Below are 13,760 nucleotides of genomic sequence, written 5' to 3' on the forward strand. Positions count from 1 at the left end.
ATTAGTTAAAATTGATTGAACACCAACCAAGAGCTTAAAATGTTCTCAAGGGTCTCTGAGCACTTGTACATAATTAAAAATATACTTTAATTAAAAAATCTAAAAATGGAAATAAAGACTAATTCTGGAAGAGCAGCTCTCATAGGTTTTTAACTAGCCCATTTAGATTGTGCTTTCTTATGAGTATATAATTTCTCCAAGAGTCCAAATAATGGTTACATTAAAATTCATTGTCATTGAGTTGATTCTGACTCATAACTACCGTATAGGAAAGAGAAGAACTGCCCCACAGGATTGCCAAGGCTGTAATCTTTAAGGAGGAAACCCAGGTGGCATAGTGATTCAATGTTAAGGCTGTTCACCAGAAGGTTGGCAGTTCAAACCCACCAGGCACTCGTTGGAAACTCTATGGGGCAGTTCTACTCTGACCTACAGGGCAGCTAGGAGTCAGAATCGACTCAATGGCAATGGATAGTCTTTAAGGAAGGAGCACTGGTGGCACAGTGGTTAAAGTGTTCAGCTGCCAATCAAAATGTCATCAGTGCGAACCCACCAGCTACTCCTTGTGAGAAAGATGTGACAGTCTGATTCTGTAAAGATTACGGCCTTGGAAACCCTCTGGGGGCGGTTCTACTCTCTTCTGTATGTTTGCTGAGTCAGAAGTGACTCCATGGCAGTGGGTTTTTTTTTTTTTTTTTTGGTTTAATCTTTACGGAAGCAGACTGCCACATCTTCTGCTGTGGAAAGGCTGGTGGGTCCAAACTGCTGACTCTTCAGTTAGCAGCTGAACTCTTAACTATTGTGCCACCAGGGCTCCTGATAGTTTTAAGTGAAAAACAAACAAACAAAAAAACCAAACCCGTTGCCTTTAAGTTGATTCTGACTCATAGCAACTCTATAGGACAGAGTAGAATTGCCCCATAGAGCTTCCATGGAGTGCCTGGTGGATTCAAACTGCCAACGTTTTGGTTAGCAGCCACAGCTCTTAACCACTACACCACCAGGGTTTCCATTATAAGTGAAAGATATCCAAAATACTGTATTACTAGTCTTAAAATTTCTAGTTCATTTTTTCATTCTTTATTTGCAGATTATTTACAATGAATGGGCATCTTTTGGACAACTCAAAGGATTTGCAAGACCATCATTTTTATGTTGCAGCAGGACTGGAGCCCTTTAAATATTTTCCTTATTGGAAGTCCTCGAAGGTGCCCAGTGAGGTCCAACAGTAAGCATATCTTATACCTTTCCTTCCTGTATGTTGGTAAAATTTGCCCTTTTTCCCCCTGTACTTCTTCCAAATCTGGTCAGTTTAGCTATTTGTTCTAAAAATTGATGTTCTTATTTTTATATAAGACACAATTTTGGATTTTTAAAATTAGGCATGGAGTAACTTTTTTTTTTTTTTTTTAATATATTCACAAAGACAGTAAGATCTTATGTTGAGTACATTATCTTTCCTCTGAGGATACTGGGAGTCTCAGAGATCAAAGAGTCTAAATGTTAAGTTCGCAGTGATATATCTCACTGTAGTATGGTCTAGGAAAACCAAAGATGGTCAGAACATGAGCATACTGTTTTTTTTTTTTTTTTTAGTTTCTATCTAGCAGCTCTCCAAATCCTCCCACCAAAAGTTCCTCAATCCCTGATGTCACGTTTGTAAATATTATTATTATTTTTATACCCTTTCATGATACAGACACTCCATAAGGTAGGCATAGAAGAGAAATTCCTCCATCTGACACGGGGCATTTATGAAAAACCCACTGCTAACATCATTCTCAATGGAGAAAGATGAAGAGCTTCCCCCATCAGATCAGGAACAAGACAAGGATACCCACTCTCACCACTGCTATTCAATATTGTTATTCTTATTTGATCAGTCCTTAAAGCCTAGAGAATGATTTTGTGGGAAGGAGGCTCTAGGGATTTCTGAAAAGCTTTGGAGTTTCAAGTCACATCTTTCTTTCTTTTTTTAAAACCTTTATTATGGAAATATACAAACATGTACAGAAGTAGAGAGAATGGTTTAATGAACTAGCTTGAAAATGATTACAATTTACCAATCTTGTTTCATGTATCTCTTTACTAATTTTTTTTTTTCGGGGGGGGAGCATTTTTTTTTAAAGCAAACCTCATATCATGTATTTTAGCAGTAATACTTCAATATGTATCTCTAATAGGTAAGGATTTTTTATTTTTGGAAAACGTCATGTTCGTATCTAACATTATTATCTAACACCTAGAACTGCGTTCAAATTGCCCTTATTACCTCTGAATATCATTATACAATTGTCCTAGGGTAATATAACCATAAAATTACAGTAAAGCAAAAAGAACGATTTTATTTGCGTATGTTCCAAGAGGCAAAAACGGGAAACAGACAAGCATGCTGCCAGAGCCATGTCTGCCCAAGTCCAAGGAATGTTACAGAATCAGCAAAAGTGAGAAATGGACAATCATGCTACCAGAGCCATGTCTGTCTGAGTCCAAGGAAATGTTACAGAATTATCAGTGTATATTTTTTTATTAACATTACAAATGGATAAAATCAATGAAAGCTTTACCTTTTCCAAGATTGACTAAAAACTGCTAAATCACCTTGATTCTACATTTTGAATTATTTTTCTTAATAGTCACTGGTATAGTCAGGATGGTTTTCACTGGTCCAGCAAATCTTGCTATTTACTAAACCCTAATAAAAAGAGATGAGTGGAAAATATGTGGGTCTTTTGTGTTCTGTTTCTGTGAAAGTTTCCCTAAAAGATGTTTTCCAAGATTGTCCTAGTTATTCTATTGTCTTTATGTCTTAGGGCCCAGTTGATGTGTCCATGTGAGTTCAATTCCAGCTGGGTCACTTTTTTTATACTCAAAACAAGAACAAACTTGTTGCCGTCGAGCTGATTCCAACTCATTGTGAGCCTATAAAACAGAGTAGAACTGCCCCATAGGGTTTCCAAGGAATGGCTGGTGGATTCAAACTGTCAACCTTTTGGTTAGCAGTTGAGTTCTTAACTGCTGTGCTACCAGAGCTCCTTTATACTCAAGGACAGGGAGTAATGGCTCCAATTTTAATCTCCTCTAAACCACAATAAGCTTGTTTGAATCAGGATCCAAATGAAGTTCACAGGTTGCATTTGGTGAAGATTAAGATTGAGTTTACATGATCTACTGATAGGTCACTGTACTGATAGGTCACTCTGATCATATCCTCTCTATGTGAGGGGCATGTGGTGAAAAGTAACTGAAAGGTGGGATCTGGAGGACTCTCTTAAAGATTTTTCTTCCGTTTTATTGAAGCAAACAGAAAAGGAATTCAATATTTGGAATAGTTAGCTTTCACCCGTTATAGTTCTTGGCTACTTATACGGAAGAGGAGAAGAATGAGATTTATTTTTCAAAAAATTGTTTCTGAGTGTTACCCTTTCTTCCCATTTCTACCACGATGCCCACCACCTCTCTCTTCACTCTGCAGCAATTTATGTGTTGTTTAAACAAAATTAGCCCTCCAGGAGTGACTTCAAGTCGCTTCTCTTCTATTTTGATAAAACAACGGTTATCTGAGATTGCTGTGTATTTTGGGAATTTTTTTTTTTCAAGTTTGTTGTTGCTGGGCCTTTATGTGAGTTTCTCTGAGGCTCTCCTTTGGAATATTTGTTTTTTTGAGCTCACTTGTGAAGTCCTGAAGAACAAAAAGGGATAGTTTAGGGAGGAAACAATTTTGTCCAAGGAACGTCTAGTATCTTTTCCTCAATTTGAAGGGGAAATGGGAAAACAGATATACTTCTTTTTCTCTCCCTGAATATACCAAATAACTTCATGAGAAACTTCATTGAATGTAGTAAAAATTTTGTTTCTAATCAAAATACTGACTTAATTCTGTAAAGAATGGGAAAAAAAGGAAAAAATTATTTCATTTTCTCTAGTATTTTCAATGAGATTTTTGTCCAGTGACTTGAGGGTTATCAGAAAGTTTTCATACTTGTTTTGACTGAAGTTTGCTTTTGGCAAATGCATTTTTGCAAATGCAACAAGATTGAGTGAGAAATTCTCTTTTAATTGTTTGTATTTACATAGCTCCAAGACATTTGCCTCTGGGGTGAGTTAGTCTGTGCAGTCAAAATTGAGGAAACGGTGTGAATACTTGATTGGTGGTATGTTGTTAAGGACCTTGGTGGCTCAGTGTTTAAAGTGCTCGACTGCTAACTGAAAGATCTGCAGTTTGAACATACCAGCCACTCTGCGGGAGAAAGATGTAACAATCTACTTCCTTAAAATTTACAGCCTTGGAAACCCTATGGGGCAGTTCTACTCTGTCCTATAGGGTTGCTATTAGTCACTGAGGGAGAAAGATGTAACAATCTACTTCCTTAAAATTTACAGCCTTGGAAACCCTATGGGGCAGTTCTACTCTGTCCTATAGGGTTACTATTAGTCAGAATCAGCTTGATGGCAGTGGGTTTGGTTTTTTGGTTTGGTTTAGTATGTTATTGTTAGGTGCTGTGAAGTTGATTTTCAACTCATAGTGACCGCATGTGACAGCGTAGAACTGGTTAGCATCTGAGCACTTAATCATAATGAAAAGCCAGGAAATCATCCTTAATTATCCTAACTGGCTCTGTGGAAATCCCCAGCTTCAATTATTTCAGTTCATTTTGTAAACCCAAAGACAATGGTGTGTATTGCTGGCTGTTAATTTATCTGAATTACATGAAAGACAGAGAAATTATGGAGTAGAGCTTTTTTTCTCTTTCAAAATTAGAATTATTTTTTATTTCTTGGTATGACATCAATTATTTTTTCTTCTTTCAGAACTATGTATGTCCTTAACTTAGATTTCCCTATATTAAGAAAAATTATGAAAACACTACAAGTTACTGTGAGATTTGACAGAACGATGCCATGTTAATTTAACATCACAAGAGCATTGATTTTTGTCCTTTGATAAGATGAATGAAGTTATGTAGCATCCAGGTTTATAAATTACTGTTATAATCTTTCTGACTTTTTTTTTTTTTTTTTTTTTTAAATCATGTCCTCTTTCCTCCTTTCTCATTTCTTGGTTGAATCAGAGAATTCAAGTAAGTTAATGTTAAAGGGATATTCTGGATGAATTTTGCTCAAGTATCTCATTTTACAGACGAGTACACAGTCTCAGAGGTGGGAAGTTATACAGCTAAATAGTTGCATAACCTGTACTAGAGCATAGCTATGATACCACACAAAAGCCAAACCCAGTGCTGTCGATTCTTACTCATAGCAGCCCTATAGGACAGGGTCGAACTGCCCCACTGGGTTTCCAAGGAGTGCCTGGTGGATCTGAACTGCCGAGCCGTTGATTGGCAGCTGAACTCTTAAGCACTGTACCACCAGGGTTTCCATAGCTATGATAGGCTCGTGCTGTTTCCTACACAGTGTTTTGCTTTCTTAATTTGACTTGCTTTCCCTCATCTAAAATGGAGAGTTTTATAGGCTGTCAGTCTCTCTTGGTGACAAAAGCAGTGATTTTATAATAGATCTTAGACATCGCTAACTGGTTCTCTTGTCAGAGTATACCACAGTATATATATTTATGGAAATGAAGGAGTGCCTGGAAGGAAGATGAAGACATTTATGGGAGAAATTCTGTCCTGTTATCTGAAAGAATGAAACAGTTGTACTCTGTTTCTTTGGATAGTTAGCTCACTCCACTACTTGCCATACAAAAAACCCGTTGTTGTCAATTTCGTTTCCACACATAGCAACCCTACAGGAGAGAGTAGAACTGCCCCCTAGGGTTTCCAAGGAGGAGCTGGTGGATTTGAACTGCCAACCTTTTGGTTAGTAGCTGAGCTCTTAACTGCTGTACCACCTGGGCTCTGCTTGCCATATAAACCCAATTAAATATGAGTAATGTATAAAGTTAACCCTTGCCATCGAGTCGATTCTGACTCACAGTGACCCTATACGACAAAGTAGAACTGCCCCTTATGGTTTCCAAGGAGTGCCTAGTGTATTCGAATCGCTGGCCTTTTGGTTAGCAGCTGAGCTTTTAAGCACTGTGCCACCGGGGCTCCAATGTATAAAGTTACTTATATTTAATTACGAGTGCTTATTTGACCTCTTCTGGTGGCCTAGTGGCTAAGAGCTTGGTTGCTAACCAAAAGGTTGGCAGTTCAAATCCACCAGCTGCTCTTTGGAAACCCTATGGGGCAGTTCTACTCTGTCCTATAAGGTAGTTATGAGTTGGAATTGATTGGATGGCAATGGGTTTGGTTTTTGTTTAGAATGTATAAAGCACTCTGGTAAAGTTATGCTTGAGGGATGCCTAATGCTTTTATCTGAAGGTAGAAATGCTTAGTATTGAGCTTTGCATTGCTTTCTCAATGTCATGCACTGAGGCAAATATAGCGCACGATATATTTTCATTTCTATCTTCAGAGAACCCTATTTTACAGTTAAAACTCAAACCACCAAACCCATTGCTGTTGAGTAGATTCCAACCAGCTGACTCTCCTTGAAAAGCCATCCAATGAGGTCGCAGGACACTGTCCCACCCATCCTTTCTTCTGTTATATTTGCATGTAAAACCTCAGTATTTTCTACTCCAAATATTGGTGGGACAGTAAATTGTCCAAAACAACTTGGTAACTTTTCTCATATTGGATTATCTGGGTACAGAACACCGTTAGCCTGAGGCCCTCAGCAGCCACAGCCAGCGGCTGTGCTTATGTGGGCGTCGATGCTGTACGTTAGCACTGCACCAGGCTCAGTGTGGGGTGAGGAAGGCAGAAGAGATAGGAGAGAGCTTGGGAAGCTGGATTTTGAAAATATGAGTTGGTTCCTGCTCTTATGCTTACTGGCTCTGTACTTAGAGCCTATTTTTTCTCCTTTGGTAAACATTAAGATTGTCCCGAGGATAAACTGAGATAACAAATAAGAAGGCAATTTACACATTGTAAAGCAAACCTGAAATGTGCATCATCGATATGCCATTCATTGGTTTAAGTTCAAGGTTGACATTCAAAGGTATACATAGTTGCAAATCTTCAGTGTTTCTCTATTTTAAATGGAAGCTTCGGCATTAGGTTGAGACTGAGTAGTCAGGCTTGGGGTGCTGTGAGTCAGTGCTGCAGGTAACAGACGGGCCGTCCCTGCAGATTATGCCCTTTGTGGTACCCAATGGCCACGTCGGCGAGCCTTTGGGATGCACTGTGCACTGTGCCCTTCCAAGCCATTTCATTTTTCATCTACCTGAAAGGCAGGATTTCTCTTCTTGACCAGCATGCCAGGCCAGTGCTCAGGGCAAGGTCAGGCTCCCCAGTAACGGCCTGGCCCTGCCCCTCTTCAGGTAGATAGATGTAGTTGCAATGTTCCTTTCATCAGTCTCTGTTGGATAGAATTTTTAAAATAAGCACTGACCACTAGCTCATACCCTGATGGGTTTTCCTGTCTTCTAGGCCTTGCTGAGACGAACAGTTTCTACAGCTGCTCTGTGGGATTGTGCACCCTTGATTGCTTAGCCCTGGCTGGTGTGTTTGAAATATATTTAGTGTAAGAAACTATTTGAGGGCTTACTAGAAACCTTCCTTGTTGCTATTTCTCTGTCAAGGTTTTTAATGGTCATTATCTTGAAGAAAGAAAAAGAGGTGCCATTTTTCATCTCTTTGTGGAGTAGGGCAGACGGTTTTAAGTTGTGCAGCTTATTATCAGAAAATGCCAGGCAGGTTGACCTGCCTTCCCCGCCCCCTGGGTTTTATCACATATACGGAGCACCTTCTGTAGTTAGAAAACTTGAAACACCCCTGTGTGCACAGCGTCTGTGGTTGACCTCATTCCTGGTTTATATGCTTTTAGATTTTCTTTTCTAAGGCAACGAAAGGCTTCCTTTGTTCTGTCTGTGGTTGTACGGCCCTATAGTAGCTTGATAACCTGGCAGATGGTTAGAGGCTTGCCTGCTGGCTCATCGGGCAAGTGTGAACATTTCTTGATTTATTAACTTCTAATTGCTAATAGCCCTGATACTATACTCATTGCCGTTGAGTCAATTCTGACTCATAGTGACCCTACAGGTCAGAGTAGAACTGCCCCAAGGAGCTGGTGGATTCGAACAGCTGACCTTTTGGGTAGCAGCTGAGCTCTTAACCACTGCCCTCTGTGGGCTATATATTCAATTTGGAGCTGTTGAATTGACTCGACTAGTTCTCTGTACTCCCCACAAAGTGTTCCCCCTCCTTTGAGTGTGTTTTATATTTTCCTATCATCCATTCATCTATTGAACACTGAGCTGGATCCATCAGCTGAATCCAGTTCAGGCCATCGGTTGGTTAAGTATCTTCCTCCCCTGCCAAAAAGGTTAAGGTTTAGGACGAACATCAGGCTGCCCACAGTCACCAAGAGATCAGCGCCCATTTAGCACTAATGAATACCACCAATGAGGGACTCTCTTGCTGGAGAATCACATGGTAGAAGCACTTCCAAATTACATAGCAATTTTCAGGAAAAAAGAATTGGAAACGGGGTGCTGCATTTACATTGTCGGTAGGCATAGAAAGTACAGGTGGCCGCTGAGAGCTCTGCGATGTGGTTGAAAGAGAATGCACTTGGTTTAGAATTGGGTTGAAAGTTCAGCTCTTCCACCAGTCAGCTGTGGGACATTACGTAAAAACCATCTCTCTGAACATTGGTTTCTTTAGCAGTAGAATGAGAATAACAGTACTTACTTCACATGGTTATCGTGAGAGTTACATGAAGAAACCATGTTTGTGAAAATGGTTCTTAACTGTCAAAAAGTTTCAATAGTTTTTTCCCCCTATTATATAAAAACTTTAGGGTAGAAAACCAAAACTCATTGCTGTCAAGTTGATTCTAATTCATAGGTACCCCATAGGACAGAGTAGAACTGCCTCATAGCATTTCCAAGGAGCACCTGGTGGATTTGAACTGCCAACCTTTTGGTTAACAACCAAGCTATTAACCACTGCACCACCAGGGCTAAGCAAAACCAAACCCATTGCTGTTGAGTCGATTCCGACTCATAGTGACCCTATATGACAAAGTAGAACTGCCCCATAGGGTTCCCAAGGAGCAGTTGGTGGATTTGAACTGCTGACCTTTTGGTTAGCAGCCAAATTCTTAACCACCGAGCCGCCAGGGCTAGGAACCTGTAAATATGGCACTTTTGGGTAAGGCTGACATCCTAATAAATGGGAAGCTGTCTGATTTTCAAAGATCTCAAGAAAGGAAATTGAACAGACTTCCTAAGGGGTCGTGTCTAGTACTGAGGCTGGGAAATATGGATGTGAGCCTCGCCCTCTGAGGACAGACAGTAAGCTTACTTCCTCTTGGTCGATGCCTTTTCTGAAAAGCAAATGATGTGGAATAGAATTTTATAAGGATATGATTTATCTGAGCTTTTAAAATTTTAATCTATCTTTTGTCTTTCAGAAAGTATGCAGACACCGAAAAACACCCACGAAGGAAGAGGAAAGTAAGTAATTTTTTTTAAGAAAGAGCACTACAACTGTTGGTATTGCTTTTGGATGTCTTTTGGCAGTAACAGAGACACCATGATATGCTGAGGGATCCAAAGCTGTAGAACAGAGCTTCTTGGACGCAGTGTTAGGTGTGAGGTTTATATAAATGAGTAAAATCCAGTCCTGTGAATGAGATGAGCTTGTATTTGGAGGTCAGGCTCTAGAAGTGAGAGGCACACTGAGGTTTTTGTAATACAATACATTAAGTGCAATGACAATAAGGAGAAAAACTGAAAGAAGGCTGGCAAGGGTGGGAGTGAACTGCTGAGAGGAGTTGGAAGGAGGGCGTTTTAGGTAGATATGACACCTTGAGTAAGACAGGTGAGAAACAGTTCGGTGTGTGCGCGTATGTGTGCAGTTTGATATTGCAACATACAGCTTGAGAAAGAATGCCAAGGAAGTGGCAAGATACAAGACTAAAAAGGCAGGAAGAAGCCAGACCTTACCAGTTCTTTAACATGCTTCTGTCCCAGGTCAGGAGCCCTGGTGGCGCAGGAACCCTTGGCTGCTAACCAAAAGGTTGGCAGTTTGAATCCATCAGCTGCACCTTGAAAACCTTATGGGGCAGTTCTAGTCTGTCCTAAGGGGTTGCTGTGTCTAAATCAACTCAACGACAACGGGTTTTATCCCAAGTCATGTCATAAAACTGTATTTTAGTGATTTATTTTTTAAAAAATCTTATTTTGTTGGCCAGAATCTCTAGTAAAAAAACAAATCAGTGGTCATAGTGGGCATCATTGTTTGTTTCGAACATGCATCGGGGTGCCTCTGTTTTACTCATAATCATGAGGATTTCTTGTGTGCATATTTGGAATGTTTGGTACATATTTGGTACATTTTTGGGTGCGCTTCATTCCATTCTTCAGGTCAAGGAAGTTGTCCTCTATAATTTGCTAAGATTTTTATTAACAATGAAGGGAATTATATTTTTCTGATTTAGTGGGATGGTGAAGATCAAACATTTCATTCCCCCCACCCCCATTTTAGTCTGTCAATGTGGTGGTGAGTTACATTGAATTTCTAATATTTACTTATCCTTGAGTTCAAGGAATAAACCTCAATCAACTGTGACAGAGTTTAACATAAACTTTGGATTAAGTTTGCCAAATTTTATGAAGAATTTTTGCTTCTATGTTTTAAAGTGAGATTGGCTTGTAATTTTCCTTTTTTTTTTTTTATATTGTTCTTGTATCGGTTTGCAGTCAACCTTATTTTAGGCCAATAAATAAATTTTGGAGTGAAACTTTTCTCTTTTTCTACTCTATGGAAGCAGTTATGTATCACAGGTATTATCTACTTCATAATTTTCTAGTTAAACTCATCTGTAAAACTTCTCGGCTTGGTTTTTTTGGGGGCCGGGTGGAAGGATGAGATACAGAGTATATTTTAACACACTTGGCTATTATTTTTATTTACGTTATAGTAATTTTTTTAAATTGGCACATATTTTTGTAGCTGAATGATCAGCTTATTTATTTTCAATATTTTCTAAGAAATGCATTTTAGTGTTATTTATGAATGAAGAATGACAATCGCTGGGAATTAAAAAATGATAGACACGATAGCTACCTTAAGGTATGCTCAGTGTAGTTGGGGGAGACAAACATGTAAGCTCATTTCATGGTAAGAAGTTATGAATGAGTCAAGGCTATCGAATGGTGCTGTACAAGGAGGTGGAGTAATTGACTGTAGAGACTGGCAAACAAAGCTTTTCGCAGGATGAGATTCTCTAGTCGTAAAATGTGAGTACACAGTCTGGGTGACTCAGGGAGGGGACAGGCATTTCAACGGGAGGAAACAGCCTGTGCAAATGCACAAACGTTTGAGGTAGCTTTTCTTCCATAACTCTAGTCTCACAGTGTTTTGCCTCTGCTGTCTCCACAATGTTTTCCCCTTACGGTGTGGTTTGCCTTATACCGGACGTGGAATTTTGAATGATCACTGCTATTCAGGATGAATGGTAAAAATAAAGAATGGTACAACCTTGAAATTCCTACACATTAGTCATTTTGGAAGTTTTTGAGCACAGAGATAATGGGCTAGGTTTACTGAGCCGTAGTTTGGTTTTACCTTTACCTTCTTTTGCTCGGTCCTCATTCCATTATGTTGGTATTTTGAGTTTGGTGCCTTATAGGTAGAAATATAATTTTCATTTTGTTTTTGTTAAATGCTCCTTCTACTTGGTCTAAAATTTGAGGCACGTTTTTTCTGATATTGTCTAGGCTTCTTTTTCTATTCTCTTCTGAAACCTATCATTGAAAAGTTAATGGGTTTTGATAATTGTAGCTAACACTTGGGAAACTTAAGCAGAATGATCACAAAGCATGGACTGCAACAAAATGTGTTATGTAACAAATATTAAATATATCATTGAAAATTATCCATAAAGTAGATAAGAGCGTATAACTCAGGAGCACATAGCAGCATAGCACATCACATTTTGTCCAGGAAAATGGAAAGTCTTGGAAGAAAACAAAAGACAGTGGTTTTAACAAAGTTTGGTATAAAATCTCTGCGTTAGTTGTAAAATGTCTGTTAAAGGTGTTTTACATTATTTGTTCTCCCTTGTGTGAAGGTCTATATAGTTTATTTTTGATCTAATACTTTGGATCCCTGGTGGCACAGTGGTTAAGAGCTTGGCTGCTAACCAAAACGTCAGCAGTTTGAGTCCCCCAGCCACTCCTTGCAAACCCTATGGGGCAGTTATACTCTGTCCTACAGGATCGCTATGAGTCAGAATCTACAACGGGTAACACTAAACAACCCTTGTTTTTTCGGAGGAATGGTATGTTTCTGAGCATGACAACTATTTCTTCTTTATTTGCTGGAGCACGGATGTTATGTTTAATCACAGTCCCTGCAACTGTATTGTGGTTATAATGCTTTATTTTCTTGTTCCAGATTTTTCATTTATAACATATTAAAATTGTTTTCTTTTCTATATGAATCACCTTAAAGTCTTGGAAAAGGGGGAGAGAGTTAAAAAAATGAACACTGCAAAGTCAGGAATGTCCTTTAATGGGATAAAGCACCATGGAACATGAGAGGCTGTTGAGGACTCTTGGTGGTCTGAGCATTCTAAGGATGTGACAGGCAGTCGAAGTGCCAATTCTCCATAAGACTGGGTACTGAATTTTGTTTGAAGTTTGTAAGTTGTTTTTTAGGTACCAGGAGCCCTAGTGGTGCAGTGGTTAAGTACTCAGCTGCTAACCGGAAGGTTGGCAGTATGAACCCATCAGCTGTTCTTGGGGGGAAAGATGTGGCAGTCTGCTTCTGTAAAGATTCTATGAGTCGAAATCTACTCGACGGCAAAGCAGGGAATCATTTTCAGTCTTTCCATGGACATGTCACAAAAACAGCACAGAGCTTTTGACCCATAGAATATCATACTTCAGTGGTGGCACTCACTGATTCATCCAGTGAACCAATAAACCTTTATGAGATATTTGCAGTGTGCTGAGCCCTGAGGGATCCGTCCCTGGAAAAGGACATCATGCTTAGTAAAGTAGAGGGTCGGTGAAAAAGAGGAAGACCCTTGACACAGCGGCTGCAGCAGTGGACTCAAGCATAACAACAATCACGAGGATGGCACAGGACTGGGCATTGTTTCTTCTGTTGTACATAGGGTTGCTATGAGTCGGAATGGACTTGATGGCACCTAACAACAACTTTTTTTTTTTAACAACAACCACCGCCTCAAAGTGATGCAAACAGTTAACATGCTCAGCTGCTGACAGAAACATTGGAGGTTCAAGTCTGTTCAGAGGTGCCTTGGAGGAAAGCCTTTCAATTTACTTCTGAAAAATCAGCCATTGAAAACCCAATGGAGCTCAGTTCTACTTCAACACATGTGAGGTTGCCATGAGTTGGAATCAGCTTGATGACAAATGCTTATTTAGCACCATGCTAGTGCTGGGTATGCAAAGATGAGTTGAATGCTTCTGCTAGTCTATCAGGGAAGGCAGGCATGGCAGAGTGATAACAGCCCTCACTCAGCCTTTCTCGCTCAGTAATTTAAACCCTATTCACTGTTTAAGCCTAAGCCTAGACGATCTCCTTGATTCCACCAGCAATCAATCCCTCCCCACCCCTTCAATTTCAATAGATCAGAATTACCCATTCTATTCAACTGTTTAGCTTTCAAATCCGTTTATGTATCTCCACCAATATGCCTAATACAGTCAGGAAAAAACACGTAACTGTGTCTGGACAGCAAGGTATTGGTGGGCAAGTTGTGAGAGAGGG

At 39.6% G+C, this 13,760-nt stretch overlaps 1 protein-coding gene across 1 annotated transcript in view; it reads left to right on the top strand.

Moving 5' to 3' along the window:
* Window positions 1-13,760, top strand: part of DCDC2C (doublecortin domain containing 2C) — a 147,419-nt gene that overhangs the window by 49,494 nt on the left and 84,165 nt on the right. Inside the window, exons 5-6 of the mRNA XM_049902815.1 lie at window positions 1,091-1,228; window positions 9,427-9,469. Of these exons, the coding sequence (XP_049758772.1) occupies window positions 1,091-1,228; window positions 9,427-9,469 (181 nt within the window). The remainder of the gene's footprint in view (window positions 1-1,090; window positions 1,229-9,426; window positions 9,470-13,760) is intronic.

Source organism: Elephas maximus, chromosome 12, assembly GCF_024166365.1.
Source record: "Elephas maximus indicus isolate mEleMax1 chromosome 12, mEleMax1 primary haplotype, whole genome shotgun sequence".
Taxonomy (NCBI): Eukaryota; Metazoa; Chordata; class Mammalia; order Proboscidea; family Elephantidae; genus Elephas; species Elephas maximus.